General features: G+C 40.2%; 1 protein-coding gene across 1 annotated transcript in view; it reads right to left on the bottom strand.

The window, feature by feature from the left end:
- Positions 1–3,927: 3,927 nt before the first annotated feature.
- The window catches only part of TRPM6 (transient receptor potential cation channel subfamily M member 6), a 90,011-nt gene continuing 72,715 nt past the window's right edge, over positions 3,928–21,223 (bottom strand). Inside the window, exons 33-40 of the mRNA XM_075446849.1 lie at positions 21,141–21,191; positions 18,808–18,873; positions 16,157–16,443; positions 15,806–15,888; positions 15,074–15,279; positions 13,090–13,141; positions 4,999–5,105; positions 3,928–4,046 (exon numbers count right to left, since the gene is read on the bottom strand). Of these exons, the coding sequence (XP_075302964.1) occupies positions 3,928–4,046; positions 4,999–5,105; positions 13,090–13,141; positions 15,074–15,279; positions 15,806–15,888; positions 16,157–16,443; positions 18,808–18,873; positions 21,141–21,191 (971 nt within the window). The remainder of the gene's footprint in view (positions 4,047–4,998; positions 5,106–13,089; positions 13,142–15,073; positions 15,280–15,805; positions 15,889–16,156; positions 16,444–18,807; positions 18,874–21,140; positions 21,192–21,223) is intronic.

Consider the following 21,223-nt stretch of genomic DNA (forward strand, 5'->3'; position numbering starts at 1 on the left):
TTTATCCTATTCTGATTTGACTGGTGATGAATTAAGCTCCCTTTTCTCCCCAGTTCAGTGTGTTTTGTCCGTGACAGCAATTGGTGAGTGAGTGATCTCTCTCTGTCCTTGTCTCGACCCACGAGCCTTTCATCATATTTCCTCTCCCCTGTCCAGTTGAGGAGGGGGAGTGATAGAGTGGTTTTGGTGGGCACCTGGCATTTATCCAGGCCAAACCAATACATTACTGACTCCCAAGTTTTCTATGAATCGAGGATGCATCTCAACTCAAAAAAAAATCCAAAATCTATTCAACATCTAATAAATAAATAGAACTTCTCATGAGGTATCTGGTTTCCAGTTCTGTAAAAAGAAATTTTTATTCATGGGATAGGTGTAGAAATATTCTTGCTGCAAGCATATTGACTACAAAAGTAAAACTAATGCTACTACACCATTAAAACAAAAAGAGAGCTGGAAACCATATGATAAATATAGAATTAATACCTCTTTTTTACCTTGAGATTAAAAATTAAAATAACAGCATTATTTTCTGTATGTCACTTTCACCTGTTTCCCTTAGTGCTTCTAAACATATTATTTCATTCTACACCCGTCAAAAATAGAAACATTTTGAAAATGTGTTTTTATTCTTTTCAAATAGTATGAAATACATTGAGAAAACCACAGCAAATACAAATCCATTTCTAGAAAATATAGACGTAATATCCCTTCTGTCTTTTTTGCACTAACAATAAATGAATAACCCTAAGTACACCACAACTATGAATAAAAAAAAAAAAGTCTTCCTGAGAATGAAGTTGGCAATTTCTGAATATTTTTCATAAGTTTAAGCTACATTTCCAATGCAGTAGCTGCCAGAAACACATTTTGCTTTGAGCAATCTGAATTCCTCAGTAAACTTCTTTTAAGCTCATATTAAAATGTGAGTTTATAAATACTTTGGTTTCAATTTATTTTTTCAGAACCTTAATGCCTGACTTATTTGAGCAAAGTAAGCAAGACTTTTTTCCCTGAACCCAGCAGAAGTGTAAATTAAATTCCTGAATGTACTTTCAAGCAAAAACAAACATGGAAAATAATAATCAGAAAACCCTACAGTTTGACACACAACTATTTCCTCTCCCACACTAGCTGTCAAGCAGCTAGAGAAAGAACCCTGTCCTGCATATCTTTCATTCCACATGCACCATAGTTTTAGTATGGGTCTTACTGCTGTTCCCAATAAAGGCTGCCAGGTTTTATTAATGTTTTCAGTGGCCATGGGCTTCAATTGGAGGTCAATATTCAGACATCAAAAGACAATTTAAAGAATGTATATCATTTGTAGTAAGAAAGAGACCAAAGACTCAAAAGAAATAAAAATAACTTGCAAATTATTTCCAGTATAATTTATTACTGAACTATGACAAAGTTGGGGGGAAAAAGGTCTTTACCCAAATACCCAATTTTACAGCTTAGTGAAATATGAATCAGCCCTCACAAGAAAGTGCAAAAGGAAAGGTGAGGCAAAATCAATTAACCAGTAGAATCACTGGAATTTTTCAACTTAGTGTCTCCATGCATGGAAGAATTAGTGCTAGGATACAGCTATATAACGGAACAATTTTAAATACCTCCTTTTCTTGTTTCATCACATTAATACCTCACACTGAGCAAAATTAAAAATCAAACACATTTACATCAACTATATTTTAACAAAGATTAGTATCTTGCAAGGATCCCTGATTTGAGGGGAAGATAATATGTACCTTGATGGGTACATAACAAGAAGGAGTAAGATGCATCTACACTGACCTATATATTGTAAGAATTCTCAAAACATTCTCAAAAGTATTGCTATGAATGCAAAAGCTTCTCACTCTTGAAGGCAATAGGAGGGTCGTCAAAAAAAGATCATCTGAAGTATGACTCATGCATATCTTCAAAACTTGAAAAGAAACAAGAGGTACTCAGGCCCAGCCTGGTGTGGACTTTACTTTTTGTGACTAATATGTATGTGTTCAGAATTTATGGCAATGATTGAGGAAAACAACACTACCAGGGCAGGACTTCAATTGTCCTTGGCTTTAAAGATATATTTACGTGTCATTTAACTTCACTGAATTCAAATGCATTCTAGCTGTTACAGAACCTTTGGAGACAGTTCTGCCTTTAAAGCATATATGTATGTATGTATGCACATATCTGCCTAAAGCCAAATTTTAGAATGATAATCAATGGAAGCAGAACTACTACCTTACTGGCAAAGCAATCAAAATCCACCATCATTCTGTAGAGATGCAATTAAACAATCTCTTTCACAGACAAATTAAGCTTTCTGATACATTGAATTGCTTCCAAAAAAAGCCAAAGGGAAGTACATTTTCTTACAAAATGAATAGTACAATCTAGTGAGGAAAAAGGTGGGTGTTTTCCACAAACATAATCTTATAAAGCTATTTTTAAAAGGATAAAAAGCAAGAAGAATCTCATTAGGATGCCCTCAGAAACTGCATGCATCTCAGCTGAACACTATGTAGGTGATTACTTCAATGCCATCATCAATATCATCAACAATTTTAAAACTGGGAACATACCACTTCTAACTCCTATGTGTACATAGACATTTTCTAAATATACCAAATGAATGATAGATCATGACAAATAGCCCTCTTATACATTAAAATCTACTATCAGCTGTGTTGGAATTATGATTTTGTTTCTTATTCAAGAATAAAGTTTTCTGTTGGCTTACCTTTCAACATTAGATATTTCTACTCAATACAAATGCACAAAGTTGCTTTAATGATAGATGTGATCTGTAATACAACACTAGTTGTATTAGAGATATTTCTGCTGAACATTTTAACCTTTACTCTAGAAAAATCATATTGCACATAGCTGATTTCTGTGTATAGTGAACTACTGAAATCAGATGACATCAATAGAAACAGATGCAGATGCTGCAAAAGCATACATATAACTGCAGCACTTTTAGACAGAAGTCCTACATACAGCTTGACATTGACAATAAGATGTTAAATACCAGCTGGAACATATTATTCTTTGTGATTTCTAAAATCTTTGTTGCCAGAACATATTATTCTTTGTGATTTCTAAAATCTTTGTTGCCAATTACAACTTTTAAATATTCTGAAGCTATAATATTATAAAGAAAGGCAGGCCCTGGTTAAAAGTTGAATCACATTTGAAGTGATTCTTTATGTTTGTATTAAAGACCATAGATTTATCAATTTCATGAACTCAAAATGTGGGTCCAATAATCTAACCCTTCATTGTTCAGCTTGTTCTCGGTATGTGAAAAGACTCCATGGTGAAGCTCCCATTAAATTTTTCAGTCTACCTGCTGCATCAGTTACTATAGTTTAAACCACTAATTAATTACTCACACATTCTTGGTTTCTCTCTTCATCAAAATCAACAATAAAGAGAAAGTAATATTTCTGCAGTCTCCTGGAGAGCCTTGTATGCCCAGGGAAAAGTAAGGGTGGGGCTAAGTGGGCTCTGCCTCTGAAATTGAATGATTTGCATATGTGTATACTGTTATTTACTAAAGAACAGAGAGAGGAACATAAAATCACTCCCCTTTGTAAATATGCTTGTCACAGTCATTTCCATAGGAAAGCATAGTTTGGAACCATAAACCACATTTAAAAAAAAAAAAAAAGGCACTCACGAGACAGTTTATCCAGCTAAGGAGTGATCTGCTCCTGACACTTCACTGAACTGTATGGGAAAGACCAGCACAAGAGCATGGAAGGGGAGCAAATAATTTTTTTTATTCCTTGCCTATAGGGTCTGTCAAGGGCAGACAGATGCTGCACTCACACACCTGGGTTTTGTTCTTTTGGGCTAACCCATGGCAGTGACAAGGGGCAGGTTTTCGAGCACACAAACACACGGGCTCTGCTCACAGCCACCGCTTCAGAGCCGCGTGTCACACTCCAAAGGCTTGTCTGCATCATCAGCTCCTCTGGTGCTTGTCTCCATTTCTATTTCAATGGCTGGACCAACTCTTTCCAGTGCACAGTCACTTCTCAAATCTACGGCAAGAAAATAAATTCAATGGTGCAGCCAAGTAAATGTTTGAAAACCACTTACACCCCAGGCAGTGTCCAACCCAGTGACTGGTGGTAGCCTGTTAGCCGTTTCCAGGAGGAAGAAAATCTGCAGCAGGGTAAATCAGAGAGAGGGGGATGAGAGCCCTGGGGCGACCCAAAATGATCTGAGGTGATATGAATGAACCTTCCCTAACTGTATTCATTCAGCTAATGTTCCCCTCTATTATATCTAGCTGCCACAAATAATCAAATATCTCTATCAGACACAAATAATCAAAAACAATAACAGTGCAGATTTTGTTTCAGAATCAAACAGCAATTATTACTCCACGAAGGCACTAAAAGGAAGGAGCTTTCACCTAGAAAAAAATAGATGTGTGGAAATTCATCCAGAATAGCAATCTATTTTGGCTTGGAGTACTTTAAATCTGCCCCACATCAAACAGAACCACATTCCGTCAAATCTAACATGAACAAGAGGCAATCCAACTAAGGAGAAGTAAGGGCTGCAGTGTATAGGACCCTATCCCAGGGCCAGGAAATCTTCAGTGAGTTTTTCCCCAGCTAATGCATTGCTAAGTTTTAGATCATTACACATCCTCATTCTAAAAATTATTGCTGATGCTACCTGTAGTGATGACCCTGAAAAAAGGAGCTACCATTTTGCAAAGCAAAGGAAACAATTCAATGGATAGAAGTTTTCGTGCTGAATGCTAACATCAGGTTGATAGGCTCCAAACCTTACACAGTTTCTGGGCAAAAGAGCAAGGTAAATGAGCAATATTCTTATATCTGCCTTTGCACAATGTATGCCTGCTATAATCTTTCAGCTCAATAGAATTTCGGTTCTTGTCTTTACAGCAGGCCTAGGTCTTTATCTCCTTGCACTTAAAAAATTATGCATAGAGTAAAAATTAATCTTTACTTCACTTACCAGGAAGTTTCAGCCTCCTGCAGCAAGAGTTACAACGATGCTTTGTGATGAAGTTTCTTATCGCACCTTCTCCTAGGTTTGCTGGTCCAAATACCATCTTTCCAGACCTAAAAGAAATGTTATTATATAAGCAATTGACTCAAAATAAAGCAATTTTAGGGGAGGGAGATGATGATGTTTTCTATTTTCTAAATCAGAGATGTTATCCCTTTACATAAAGACAAACAAAGCTTAGAGTAAACCACATGTTTCTTAGCTCCAGGACAAGAAAATTGCCTAAATATATCCCACGCTACTTTTCATTCCTAACACATCTCAGAGATGCTCTGAAGGAAGACAGGACAGATCCAGCAGTTGCTACTAAATGCTCAAAGAAAATTTGGGCACAATGACATTTAGACAACATACACCAGAATCTGAGTGACTTTGTAGCTGCCACCACTCATTCTCATCAAGCAAATGGTTTGGTTCCAGTTTTGATGGTAGGCACCTGGGAACAAACCAGAGCTAGTAAGGACTTACTTTTACTTTACTTAGGAACAGAATGGCAAAAGCAAGCAAAGTCCTATTCACATCAACATGCAGCACAGAAAATACCCACAGTACAATGCTGACAAGCAAAGCTTTAAAATTTATTGGCTTCTTCCTGTGCTCATTTCCATGTGTCTGCACTCAGGCCATTTCAGCTACATTACTAGGAGATCCATTTGTGGAAATGTATTGCATTTTCTGAATGAAGCTGACACTATTACAAACAGAAGCAAGCTATATCCACACATGTATTAGAAGTACACATAATTACAACAGATTTTTAACATCACCTGAAAGATCAGTGTTCATTAATTTTAATATTGCTCCATCATTATTCTCAAGAATTTAACTGACATTCTAGACATCACGGAACACAGCACACAAGAGATACTTCCAAAGAAACTTTATGAATGCTAGTATTTTATTTTAATGATATGCAGAGTGAATACAACACATTTTAAAAACTGAAATTAATTAGAGCTCTGAGAAGCTACAGAAAAAGATTTTAACTCTCTCAAATCTATCTGTATTCCACAGTAACAAAATGTATTCTCTCTAAAGAAAGTAGTTCTCAAATACTACACTCTCCGCTTTCACACAGGAGAAAAGCAATGGTTAGCCAAAACTACTATAGAAAGTGTAGTATCTCTCTTGTTTCTGGCAGACACTAAAGACTATCTGTCTCCTGGATCATCTGAAGGACTCATCTAATCAGCCTTTAGTGCCAATTAGTACCTCAAACAAGGCAAGAAATGAAATATTATTTAAGTGCAATATATACACTTTAAATGACGCGATGCCATATTGGCATTTCTATCCCTTGGTATAATCTGGTAAAATGCCATTTAGACTAGAACATACTAAAGTATTTCCTTGGGCAGCCATAGGAAATTGAGAAGACTTCACTAACTCCACTGTGAAGGCTGGAGGTAGACTTGGCTGCAGTGACCATGAAATGGTCGAGTTCAGGATCCTGTGTGGAAGAAGCAGGGCGATAAGTAGGATCAAAACCTTGGATTTCAAGAGAGCTAACTTTGGCCTCTTCAAGGAGCTACTGGGAGGAATCCCGTGGGCCAGGGCTCTCGAAGGCAGGGGGGTCCAAGAGTGCTGGTCATTGTTTAAATATCACTTCCTCCATGCTCAAGATGGGTGCATCCCCCTGAGAAAGAAATCTAGAAAAGGAAGCAGGAGACCTGCATGGATGAGTAAGGAGCTTCCAGCAGAGATCAGGTGGAAGAGAAAGGTCCATGAAATGTGGAAAGAGGGACAGGCCACTTGGGAGGAGTACGGAAATGTGGTCAAAGCATGCAGGGATGTAACGAGGAAGGCCAAAGCCCACCTGGAATTGAAGCTGGCAAGGGATGTCAAAGACAACAAGAAGGGCTTCTTCAACTACATCAGCAGCAAAAGGAAGACTAGGGATAATGTGGGGCCGCTGCTGAATGAGGCGGGTGTCCTGGTGACGGAGGATACAGAGAAGGCAGAGCTACTGAATGCCTTCTTTGCTTCAGTGTTCAGTGCCAAGGCAGGCCCTCGGGAATCCCAGGCCCCGGAGGTAAGAGAGGAAGCCTTCAGAGAGGACAACTTTCCCTTGGTCGAGGAGGACTGCGTGAGGGATCACTTAAGCAATCTGGACACCCACAAGTCCATGGCCCCGATGGAATGCACCCACGAGTGCTGAGGGAGATGGCAGATGTCATTGCTGAGCCACTCTCCATCATCTTTGAGAGGTCCTGGAGGACAGGAGAGCTGTCCCGAGGACTGGTGGAAAGCCAGTATCACTCCAATCTTCAAAAAGGGCAAGAAGGAGGACCCAGGGAACTACAGGCTGGTCAGCCTTACCTCCATCCCGGGAATGATGATGGAGCAGCTCATTCTAGAGGTCATCATCAAGCAAGTGGAGGAACACAAGCTTATTAGGAGTAGTCAACATGGATTCAGCAAGGGGAAATCATGCTTGACCAATCTGATAGCTTTCTATGATGGCTGGCTGAGTAGATGAGGGGAGAGCCGTGGATGTTGTCTGCGTCGACTTCAACAAGGCTTTCGACACGGTCTCCTATAACATCCTCCTAGGGAAGCTCAGGAAGTGTGGGCTGGAGGAGCGGTCAGTGAAGTGGATTGAGAACTGGCTGAATGGCAGAACTCAGAGGGTTGTCATCAGCAGCTCTGAGTCTAGTTGGAGGCCTGTAACTAGTGGTGTCCCACAGGAGTCAGTAGTGGGCCCAGTCTTGTTTAACTTCTTCATCAATGACCTGGATGAAGCAACAGAGTGTACCCTCAGCAAGTTTGCTGATGACACCAAACTGGGAGGTGTGGTAGATACACCAGAAGGCTGTATTGCCATTCAGCGAAACCTGCACAGGCTGGAAAGTTGGACAGAGAGGAACCTGATGAGGTCCAACAAGGGCAAATGCAGGGTCCTGCACCTAGGGAGGAATAACCCCATGCACTAGTACAGGCTCAGGGCGCACCTGCTGGAGAGCAGCTCTGCAGAGAGGGACCTGGGTGTGCTGGTGGATCACAAGGTGACCATGAGCCAGCAGTGTTCCCTGGCTGCCAAGAAGGTCAATGGCATCCTGGGATGCATTAGGAGGAGTGTGGCCAGCAGGTTGAGGAAGGTTCTCCTTCCCCTCTACTCTGCCCTAGTGAGGCCCCATCTGGAGTACTGCGTCCAGTTCTGGGCTCCCCAGTTCAAGAAAGATGAAGAGCTACTGGAGAGAGTCCAGCGGAGGGCTACGAAGATGATGAGGGGCCTGGAGCATCTCTCCTATGAGGAAAGGCTGAGGGAGCTGGGTTTGTTTAGCCTGGAGAAGGCTCAGAGGGGACCTGGTAAATATCTGAAGGGTGGGTGTCAGGAGGATGGGGCCAGACTCTTTTCAGTGGTGCCCAGCGACAGGACAAGGGGTAACGGGCACAAACTGAAGCAGAGGAAATTCCATCTGAACATGAGGAAGAACTTCTTCCCTCTGAGGGTGACGGAGCACTGGAACAGGCTGCCCAGGGAAGTTGTGGAGTCTCCTTCTCTGGAGATACTCAAGACCCACCTGGACAAGTTGCTGTGCAGCCTGCTGTAGGTGACCCTGCTTCGGTAGGAGGGTTGGACTAGATGACCCACAGAGGTCCCTTCCAACCCCTACCATTCTGTGATTCTGTGAACTCCAAGACTACAGAACTACTCTGTTATTTCCTGTGATCTAACTGTTATTCCACGCAAAGTGCAGCAAACAGCACAAGACAGACTGATAATTTCCTCATGCTGTTATGAGATAAACAGGGATACTGTCTGCAACACATGTGAAGTAATGTTTCCTCTCTACCCAGCATTAGCACTGGTTCAACAGAAATACTGCATTTAAATTTGAAAAATTATTTCAAGAAATATGGGGATAAATTGGGAAAATAACAAGGATGACCAGCAGTCTAAAAATCATGACACACACGAAATGATTAGGCAGTAGTCTAAAACGAAAACAAAGAAATTGAAGGAGAAGGTGGTGACTATCTTTGAGTTTCTTGAATTTTTTTCTACATTTTAACAGTAGACAGGACCAGAAAGCAACGTTTCAAGCAGGAAATCAGAAAAAATCTTTCAGATAGTAATGATAGCAAACTATTGAAAGTTTTTAAGGTGTGTTTGTCTGGGAAGTTTTTAAGGTCATCCTTGGAAGACCTTAAGACTTATCTGTACAAGACCCGTAAAGCCAGGAATGAGCTGGTGCAGAAGAACCAGCTGAACTCTTCAGGTCCCTTCAAACCCTACAAATGTGCTACAAAGAAGGTCACTCTCCTGGTTATTTAACGTCTGATTCTGCCTCCAAGGAGAGAAAAATACTGAGCCCAGCTTTCCTATTTCCCAAGCATGTGCATTAATGTGAGCTAATGGGCTTAAAAAAACAAAACATGTTCCTCATTTTGTGCAGAAAATTACCTAATAGCTATGCTCCATAGATGCCTACCAGATTGCTACCAGAATGGTTGTCCTGGTTTCAGCTGTGATGGAGTGAACTTTCCTGCCAGTAGCTGCTGTGTTTTGGATTTGGTACCAGAAGAATGTTGATAACACTGATGTTTTCAGTTGTTGCTATGAAATCCAGGGCTTTTTCCAGCCTCCCATATTCAGCTAAGGAGCAGGTGTGCAGGAGCTGGGAGGGAGCACAGCCAGGCAGACAACCAACCTGGCCAATGGAAATATTCCATACCATAGGTGTTATGCTTGATTTATGAAAGTGGGTTGGCCCTTGCTTTTCTCTTTTCTGTGAATTCAAATCCTTTCTTGGCCAGGAGTTCGAACTTTTCCAGGAATTTGGTCTTTTGGGGGAATTTTGGGAAATTCATGAAATTAGCGATTTCCAGATTTCTGTGATTGTGGCTCAGGGACAAGCTGCAATCTGGTAAGCGTTTGTGGAGCATAACCCTGGCCGGCAGGCAGGTAACACAGATCGTGCTGATGCAGAGTCCTCCTTACAGTCCAGAGCTACAAATGCTCAAAGAAGACAATAAGACATTTACAGGGCTCTACTGATGGTATGTTAAGGACTGTGGGGGATTTCACGGCAAGTAGCACCTTTCCAGAGAGATGCCCAAGTCTTTTACACAGTATGTGCTTGTAGGTTTATCTTCCAGTCCACCTGTTTCAGCTGTGCAGGTTTCTACAGTAGAGGTTCAGTTCATGCAGGTGTTTTGTCTACTGGCAGTATTTCAACTGTAATTGTTTGGCTGGAAGTGCATAGTTTAGTAAACATTCAATAGATGTGTTCTTCAAAACACATGCTAATAAATAGCTTCAGAGAACATGGTCTCCACTCATTAGTAAATCCTTCAGCCCATCACTATCTGCCTGAGAGCTTTCACAAGGGAGAGTAAGAGACCTAGCACCTCCTTTTCACATGTTTGTAATGAGATTTTTCACTGCCACTGCCCTTTTTCGCACCTCTCTCAGCAGGTTTAATGCATCAGTTCTTTCCATTTTGAAACTCAGCGCACTATTTTCCTCACCTCTGTATCTGCTCTACAGACACTCTGCACCCAGTGTCTGTGAAAGATTTACCCATGTGGACTCTGTTGTGGATTTGGCAAGTAGTAGACGCTAAAAAGAGCATCCAGCATACTGCTTATCAGGCAATTCTTCCAAACATTTGCAGGGACTGCACTGGGTCATGACCTTGCTGCTGTGCCTTGATTACTTCCACTTATACAAGAAATCTTTTCATGAACATTACACCCATACCATTTTATCACTTCATACATCTTATGCAGTGCACATGGCCAGATCTTCAACTGACGTTAAAATCTATGAACTTACACCGATTTACATCAGCTCCAGATCTGTCTGAGATGTCACAGTATCAGGCATACCTCCCAAACAGATCTGTTATTTTTGTCTTGGTGCTGTACATAAAACCAAGACACAATGCACTCTCACAGAGCTAGAAGTCACATTTTGCCATTACAAAGTCCATTTGAAGATAGCACTCAGGATGTCTGAAAGAAAAGACTCGTTTCAAGATAATTATATGAGTCACTACATCAACTAAATTAAAGAAGAAAAACATAAATAATTTAACTATAAGGAGTGCTAAAATTTGAATCAGCCCCTTTAGTCAGATGCCATCTATTTTCTCCCAGGCTTCTAAGAGAACATTAGCTCAAAGCAATTTCTAAGGCAGCGCACAAGTTTTGATTAAGTATCTTACCTACAAAAGAAAACTTAAAACAGACCTTGCTACTGCCAGGAATGTTTCTCTTGTGAACAAACGAGGGTTAGAGCAAAGACAGTGCTTTTACATTGTTATTGTTATTACTACTTTAGAAACTGTTTCTTAGAATTCAGTATATGCTAGCTGCTTACAGAATCCATCCATGGTTTCACTGCCTTATTCCTTTAGATCCTTGAATCAAAACAATATATTATCACAACTTGCTCTTCTAAAGATTTCCCTGAACATAAGAAAATCAAGCTGGTTTTGATTAATTAATCAACACTTGCTCTTTAACTAGGACTTGACTGTTTTGCAGATGACAAAAACAACAAAAAGTTCTCAAAATAATATCTGTGTGATCAAATTTTAGTCAGCATGACAAAATTACTTCATGACAAAAATAATCCAGAAGGACACTAATAAACATCAGCTTCAAGAAACATAGATAAATATTATTTCTGTTTTAAAAAGGATAACCTGAGTTGCCATATGAGGTACTATGGTCAATGACTGGCCTCAGTCTTCAGTAATAACCATTACAGTTTATGCTACCACTGATACATAGAATCCACTTGAACAGCAGCAAACCAGACTTTTATATACCCGTAGAAATGCCTTAAAAATGTTTGCTAAAATCTAGTGAACAACTATATGATTGACCTCTCTGCCTCCCTATCCTAAGCTATCCTTGTGATTTTTGTCGTGGTCCTATGATCTACTTAGGGCAAAGACTTGGTCACTGCGAGATACTCAGCATATTTTTTATGTTGCTTTCAAAATAAATATTATACAGCCAATACACCTACATTCATAATTAAACATTCATACAACATTAACACAGTCATTTATTACTAATCTTATTAATGAAATATTAATAATGGTCCCAAAACTAAGAACGTGCTTCCAAAACTAACTTCTTCTAAGTTCTAGGCAAGTCACCTGGTATTTCTATAGTTAACTGCCCTTTGTATTAAATCACACTATTTATATTTCCATCTTCCTTCCTTCCAAACATGAGACACCCCTTCAATCAGATGACCTGAGCTGCGAAAGAGGGAGTCCAGCTGAGTACAATACAGTGGAGTGGCAGGGATGCCAGGGCACAGGTGGAGGGATGTGTGGGTTTAGAAAGAATCCTCACAGAAGAGGACCCTGCAGGACAGCAACCATCACCACCACTGCTTCTTCACTCGCTACAGCAAATATCAGCGAGAAGCAAGGTCACAGGACAGAATGGCCATGGTTCTGATTCTGAAATTTCATCATGCAGGCAGACTGCTACTTACATGTAGTCTCTCTAGTGTTTGTAACTTTCCAAGCAGGATTTACCATCTCCATATCACAGCTCTGAGATTGTAACATGCAGTATGCTTAAATGCACCTCTGAGACCTACGGGAAAAATCTCCTCATCCTCCTTAGCCATTGTGGCCCCACACACTCCAAGAAACACTGCCCCACCAGGCAGAGGAAACCAGACTGCCACATATATGTTATTGATTACCTCCTTCAGTGCAAATTCGTGAAGACACTTAGAGAGTCTTCTGTTTCCCATTCCTGCTCTCTCTGCATAGACCTGGAAAATTCCTGTGCTCTCAGCACAGCAACACAGACTCTCCCCACTTTTCATACACCACTCAACGTGTGTTGGGAGCTGGGACGCTTACAGCTCCCCAGGTCCACAGTTCTCTAAAGCGCAGCGGAGGACATCATCTCTCCATTGCCATCATACCTTCATTTAACCCAAACACTTTGCTAAGAATAATTAAATCTCTCACACAAAATATAAAAAACACTTATTATACAGACTGTTGGCAGAACATCCAAAATCAATGATAATTTCATCAGTAAGAACCGTACTTTTTGTCTTCAGGTTTAATCACAGATGGATCTGTAAGGTTTTCCCCAACACCTACAACAAAATCAACAGTGTGTGTTATAGAGGAAGGTAGTCATGATTTCATAATCTGGCACTTTACAAAAAAAATGTAACTATCCATTTTCTCTGTAGATCATAAAGTGTCATAATTAAAGTGGTCATGAGTTAAAAAGAAAATGCTATGAATATAAAAATCTGTTAAGTATTGGCAAACATACAGAGTTCTTATTGCAGTCCTAACCTCAGCTGCTTTGAGGTTTATTTATACGTAGACAGAACGCTTATGCAAATACACTAAATATTATGCTGAAGCTCAACTAAGCAAAATGTGACCAACCATAAGACTGCTACTTAAGTTGGAGTAAAGGTGTTTATCAGATGTGGATCTTACTGATATCAGTAGGTCTACTCTCAGATACACATTCTCTTCAAGGTAACAAACAGGACAAGCCACAACTTCGTGAACCGCAAATGCTTGGGCCTGTTATCCCTTTTGTCTTCTGGGTGGTCATGGAAGCATGTTAAATACATAATTCCATCATGATACCTGAATGCTGTACTTATGTAGCAGCTTTCCCTAAACTGATGACATACTACCATTTTGCCAAAAAGCTCTTCTCTTATATCTGAGGAAATCATTGTGTTTTTACACTGATGAAAAAAGTCTATGATCACATGCTATGTAACTATTTTTATTTCAATAGGCCACTGATGGTAAGTTTATGTTCTATGACAAACACAACTAAAGATTATGGAAAGAGCATATTGTGATTGAAATAATACCCCCAAAATTGCAACACCATTCAATGAAGGTCATTTCTGTTGATGTAGATTAGACAGAACGTGGTGTATAGGCATGCAGAGATGGCCCTGGTATTACATAGTAAATGGTAATAGACATTAATCCTATTAAAAGTCCAAGCCGAGCAGCCCTTGCACTTTTCCTAAACTCCAGATCAGAGAACTACAAGATAAACACAAGGCCAAAACTAGAGCAGATTTCAATTTGTTTGAGATGGAAACTGAAGCTCCAGTCTTCATGAGATTTACATAGATGTTTAAATTCTCCATGTCTGAGCCAACACACTTGGTCTGGAACTGTCAAAGAGATGTATAATAAACCCAAGCAAACTTCAGACAAATTCTAGTAGGCTATGGTGAAGACACATTCTTTCCGTATTTTTTTTTCATGTGCAGCTAAAACCAAATGAAGGCAAGGATGGAATTATAGGTTTATTTTGCATAATAAGCATGTCTTTTTGTAATTCACAGCTTCTGGATGCTGTACAATGTAAGTTTGTTAAGTCTCTGTCTACCCACACACATTTCCCTTGACAGAAATGACAAACAATATTGTTTATACTGTTTGATGGGTGCTGTTCATCTTCTGAACATTGTCAAATGTTTTATCTCTTTAAAATATGCTGTGTTCCCACTTACACATGTACAGTAAAGTGATCACATGCTCTTTGAAGGAGTCACCAGAGTTTGCGAATAGCATTCAGGCTTGCAGCTTATGTAAACTGCTTACAGATTTATTAATATGAAAAACAGAAAAATACAGAAAGCAGTTTGCACTCTTCTGACAGATACATACATTAAAGTGTATATATACATAGGTACACTTGAATCTCTGTATTATTTATGTATCTTAATAAAAATAAAAATACCTGTAACTGTCAAGTGGTTTTTTGGAGCTGGCTGAAATGTTCCTGCACACTTTATTCTACCTGCTCTTTTGCCCATTCAGCCAAGATGTATTTGAAGCTATATTATTTTCCCACTACATCTACATTAATCCAGAATGTTTCTGTGGATACTCATTTATCAGTGCTGCACGTCAGATATCCAAGAGTTTCTCAAGTTTGCCAGTATGTAATTTAGCCCATTCCTCAGTATTAAATTCTCTTTCGAGAGAATTCCTATTCACTGGGTTTCAAATAGTGAACCTCTGCTAGCAGTCACCTTGTAAATCCAGGACAAGGAGCTCCCCACAGGTGTACACGTAGGTCCAGTGAGAGAAGGCTAGCATTAGCTCTTCCAGCAAGCTGCTGGGAGTAATCTCGTCTCCGTTGTTATTGTTGTATTTCCGAAACTCGCCAGTCATGTACTTCTCAATGGTCAGCCACTGATTCATTGAATGGCAGTACATGAGGAAAACTTCCAGGAACCTGTAGATTTAAATGCTGTCTATCAGGAGCTGGCAGGGTAATGAACATCCTCACAGTCAGCACATGGCATAATGCAAAACAAATATACCGAAGAAAGGACACCTCTTCCCCAGCCGTAACGTTTTGAACAGAAGGAGGTACCAAGTGGTAGACAGCACAAAGGCTTTCTTGGTTTGATAACTCTCAAAAAAAAGCACTTGACCAGAAAGTATAGTTTATGGACAAATGACATAATCTGATTTACTACGAGCTATATCGAATTGTCTGACGTTAATTGTATACAAGGCAATTCTTGCTTAAGTCTAAGGAACAGTGCTATGAAGAAGCTTATTTTGCCATCACATATAGCTATAAAGACAAAGTTCAAATCTGCCTACTTTTCCTCCTAAAATGATGATCAACAATCATCAGACTGTCTAAGTAGCAGTTCTTTCAACCCACTATGGAAAAGCAGGCTGTACTATACCTGGGATACAGCTAAGACAAGAAACCTTTGGCACTTAATACTTAAAGACAGTGATTTTACCTTGGTGTATAGGGAATACTATAAGGCTTCACTTGATTGAAGGTATAGATTAACTTCTGGGCAGCCCTTTGCTGTTGGATCTCCTGAAGAAAATAATGTTATAAAAATTACTTTCATTTTCATGAAGAAAGGTACCATGAATTTGTCAAAATAGATAAACAAACAAACAAACAAACAGCTGATTGCATACTGTTTACAAATGGGAGACATATCCACCTCAAAGCCTTTTGCTTTCCAAAAGATAACATCAAACCACATGTTAAGCATGATGAAGACATTCACATGTAAGCAGTATAACATTTAAGGCACATCAGGCTAGGCCAGTCAGTGAGCCTTCAGGTCTGAACTCACCCTCAGGCAGAGATGCAACACTGTGCCATCGTGAAAGATCTTTTGCCAAGTCTGAACCACCTCTGGCAGAAAAGACTTCACAATAAATACTTGTCCCAACTTTAATACATCATTCTCAGACCAAGTACAAATGACCTTCATGGCCCTCCGCAGACCCCCATCCATCTCCTCCCGTGACAAGACTTGGATCATTGCAGCCATACCACGCTGGGACCAGGATGACATGCTTTTATCAAGGTTCATAGGTGAACTTTCCTCTAGCTGATAGACGGTCACTTCCTCTCCAGCTTAAACAGAAGGAAGTCTTGTTAGCAGAAGTCACACATTGCAGAAACAGAAGAGAACTGCATTTTGATTTGATATCTTAAAATAACATACCACTTTGTATGCCACACTTTAAAACACACAGATACCTTTGGAAGCCACACTTTAAAAGAGAGCTGTTTTATCATTACTGTTCTTTGGTGTGAAAACTTCTCCAGCCTAAATTTACACTACTTACTACATATATTCCACTTAAGATCTACTATGATAACATAAGTGGTCCAAAGAGCTTGTGTTAAGCCTCTGAACAGAAATGAATTCAAGACCTCCAGCATACTTCCATGCAACAAATGTCATTGATATTCTGCTCTATAGAAATCAATCTCATTTGCTACAGCTTTCTAAGTACTTAAAGATGGTTGAGCTTTAAAAGTACGTATTGTTACAGGGTTACCATTTTACCTCCAGTGTATGAACTTTAAGTATCCTGAGTGTGGCTGCCTCTGTTCATGCACTCATGTGGACAGCAAATTTTTAGTAAAGACTTGTTTTAAGTTAATCAAGACCCACGGAACACTCAAGAGTATTTTCCTTCTAATTGTGCTTAACAAGAATAAACCAAATAAGCAAGGCAAACAAACACATACAGTTGTAATAGTTATCAACTACAAAATTAAAGGGCTAGAGAGTCCCACCTTTTGACGCAAACAGACAGCCAAGTTGTTTGAAAAGTGGTGACTTGGCCATGATGAGCCAGGGAAATCAGACTGAAAGGACATCACCTTCCTTGGAGAAAGGAATGCTAGGAGAACTAGCTAAAGCAAATTAACAGGAAGTTGACAATTTTGATGTTTTAAAATACTATTTGTCTTTTGCCTAGAAATTCCAATGTTATTTGTACTGCACAAAATTTCAGTTGTTCTGCTCCTGCCAATAACGTTTTTCTGAAAGGAGAACAAACCTGGTGAGCTTTAACTCGGTCGCACTCTGTTTCCCCCTATAGTTGCAACAGCATTCCTCTCTTGCAGTGTAAGCGAGACACCTTTCTTTTGCCATCATTTGTAAACTAACAGAAGAGTGGACTGATTTTTTAAACCTGTCTTTGCTTCTTGCAATTCACATTATTTGCAATGTTAATTCATAAGAAACAAATTTTCACTGGCAAGTGTGATGAGATAACTGTATCTGCAAAATGGCAAAGATTGCCGTAAGGAAGGACAAACTGGATTCAGATTAGCAGACTTTCTCCCTGCTCCTGAGCACACCCTCACCAGTTAACACAAATAGAGATGCTGTCGAATGTCACAATTTGCGCACATTTTCATTTAAAAAAAAAGCAACAGAAAAGCCAATGTCTTACATAAAAGACAGATACTTGAATAAAGATACTATAACTAGAGACATTTTTTAATCTTACGTTAAGTCTTCGTTTTATTGTCTTTTGACAATTTAATACCTAGAAAGGTGTCTCCTGGGAGCTTCAAAGATTAGAACGTTCAATATGCTCATAGCTATATTAATTATCTGCAGCAATCTGGTCCCAAGAAATCCTATGGTGCTGCAAGTATCAGCAATTAGTTGCTGTGAGACAAAAATATTCTACCCATTGAAAAGCAGGCACCTAGATCTCAAGTGTCTAGAGGCAGAGCTTCTGCTGCTCTAAGCCAATACTGCACATTAATTTCAGAACTCTTCCAAATTATTTATGTATTATTCTCTACCACTCTTGAGTGACAGCACAGTTCTTTTTTCCTTGGCACACTACAAATCTTCTGTATTAAGTACAGGAGTAGTGCCCTTTCAACCAATACCTGGTCTTCTTCTTGATGGGCTATCCTATACATGGCCCTACATGTATGTGTGTATCTGTGTGTGAGAGAGGGAGAAACAGAGAGAGAATGCAGGTATTAAGGTTAAGGGGAATCTTTTTGCTATCTTCAGCTATCCTAATGATAAGTATAGAGAAGATAGAGTTAGACTTATCTCTGAGGTCAACAGTAATCACATCAACAACAACAGATACAAGCTACAGAAAGGGAAATCCCCATAAATACTGCAAAAAATACTAGGTTCATAATGAAGTCAGTTAAACACTGGAAAAGTTTGTCCAGCAAAGCTAAGGAGTCTGCATTTACAGACATATACAAAATGCAATTGGACATGCCCTCAGCAACCTGATCTGAATTGGCCGCAGAGCGGGTTGGACCGGATGACATCCAAAAGTCCCAAAATTACTGCATGACTACAATTCTATCCTGGTTCTTCTCTTTCAGAAAAAAAGAATTGCTGAAATTAATCCAAGGAAATTTCACAAGCACAGTCTTTAAAAAATATAATGCACTAACTATTTGTTAAGCAGAAAGCATAACCAAGGAGTTGGTACTCACCAAAGAGCTGGACTGGTGTAAACGGTATGGTCTGAGCAAGTCTCATTAAGTTGTTTCTTTCAACAGCTGCAAACAACATAGATTTCAGTACTATACAGAATAAACAAAAAGCCAGCTGAGTTTCAAAAACATCTGGTGGCACTTTACTGTAGTGTACAAGGCCAAGGAGGCTGCAGTGTGCAATCTGTGTCAGACCTGACCACCATTCTACCCGTCTAGCAACTCCCTTTAGCATGTCCATGGTATCTCGCAAGTATCAGCTGCCACTCTTCCCTCAACACATTGAAATCCTTCTTAAAAGGAAACATATTCTCTGTGACAAGCCCCTTGCACCCTGGCTAGAAGAACTGCTTCTGCTAACTCTTCACTCTCCTCCTTCCACCCAGCGCTGCTTCTACCTGCTCCTTCTGCCAGCTCCAGCGCAGCAGCGTTCACAGCATGCCAATGAGAGGCATTGGCCCCAGCTGCCCTCACTGCCTGTCTCTGTCAGGCTCAGAAGCACCAGGGGATTTAGCAAGGCATCACAGGAAAATCCAAGCTTGCCCTGCACAGAGCACTGTTTCTTCATCTGGGCTCCTCGCCAAAAAACATCAGCAACATTATTGTATCTCTCTAATTGGCATCTTCTTTCTCAGGCTAACACCTTCCAAACTTCAGAGTGCTGACTAAATATTTATGGATTTGTCCTCACAATGACTCAGTTATCAGAAAATGGGAGAGAGGTGTGAAGTAAGCTGCAAAGAGCGTAAGACTAGAATAAGGAGGCAACGTGGATGCTACAGTGCTGACTGCCTAATTTCCCTGCTCAATGGCTGAAGACAAAACTAGTGTCCAAAGCAGCGAGCGAACCACAGCAGAGTTGTGTTTCTCTGCAGAGCAACAAAAAAGCCCTGATGTCAGACTCTTCCAGAACTGCGACACTGCCTGTCCTTCTTTTTAACATTAGTTCTCTGAGCAGAAAACAATTAGAGCTTATTTAGCCCAAAGGAGAGACCAACAGGGACCCGTGACATACCAGGCCATAACTTAGGGTCCTCATTTGAGATGATCTGCATTTCAGACTCCATTTCAAGACTTGTTTACATATTCCGAATTCAACAGGCACTGGTTCACATGCCTTAATAGTTTTGGAGCCTGGACTGAAAATCAAGGTTCTCCCCTGATGCCTCACTAGGAACATGCTCTAGTCCTGAAGTTAGTGCACAGCAGGGACAAGGAGGTGAACTCGGGAGCTGTGAGACCCGTGCCATCTGTCAGACCCTGCCAGCACTCACTCTAGTGCCTCCAGAGGCAATGTGAAGTGGACTTGCACCAGCTGCTGAACTTGGCTCAAAACTCAAGTTCTTTTGGGTGGGCAGAGAGGCAGCACTGTATTTGTGGGCACAACGTGATACCAAATAAAATGTATAAGCAGTATATGTTGCAGGATTTTAGTATCATACTTGTGGGCTTCATTGGCTAAATTCTACCCCAGTCTTCCTGAGGAAAGAACACCTACACTGGAAACCTCTGGAGACATTTGCCAACTCATGGCGGAACTCTTATTTGTGCTAGAAAGTCCTACCTAATCTCAGACAGCATGCCTGACAAAAGCCAAATTAATCACTGCACCATCGCCACGATGTCAGAGAAATTACCCCTGTACACTGATTACAAACTAGGAGGTGTTATTCCCAGTGAACATCGCATAGTCTTTTGAACTCCAGGAGGCTGCTAATGCTTCTGGTTCACCCTAGGCTTCCCTTTAAAGCAGGCCAAGTCCCGCAGGCAACAGAGACATCTACTGGCAAGCTCTCCACGGTTCTCCTTCAGGAAAAAAACGAAATCCAAGCTTTGGAAAATCTGCTCGCACTCAGTTCAGGAAAAGACAGGACTGCAGGCAATTAGCATCGAAGTGATTTATTCCCTGCCAGACTTCCAGGATTTCACAGGTATATAAACACAGATTAAGTGGTACAGGAGCAATTAACTGAAGAAACCAGAAAGTACAAAGGAGGATGTGGGAGGTGTCAGGGGAAGTGACAAACGAGTGCCTCCTCTGCCCCTCCAGGAACTGGAGCTCTACTCATTGTTTCCACTGATATTTTGAAATCGATTATCTACATTCTGTTCTGGATTTGCTAGAAATACCCGGAATGGAGTAATTAGCAGCAAGAAAATAACTCATAATTTCCTCACTGGAGTGTTAGCCATGAATTAATACAGAATCTTCCTCACAGTGGGTAACTGTGCAACCCTTCAAAGTGAAAATCACAGAAGATGACAAGGGAAGAAGTAATGTTCTATTGAATTTGTCAAATTACTCAGCTATCTTTCTGGTGCCTCCTGCTTACCTGAGTAATGATGATGCAGATCTTGAGATGTTTTCAAGCAGGCAACGATATCTGAAATGACGTTTAAAGCATCATTACTTTAA

This window comes from Opisthocomus hoazin, chromosome Z (genome assembly GCF_030867145.1).
Source record: "Opisthocomus hoazin isolate bOpiHoa1 chromosome Z, bOpiHoa1.hap1, whole genome shotgun sequence".
NCBI lineage: Eukaryota > Metazoa > Chordata > Aves > Opisthocomiformes > Opisthocomidae > Opisthocomus > Opisthocomus hoazin.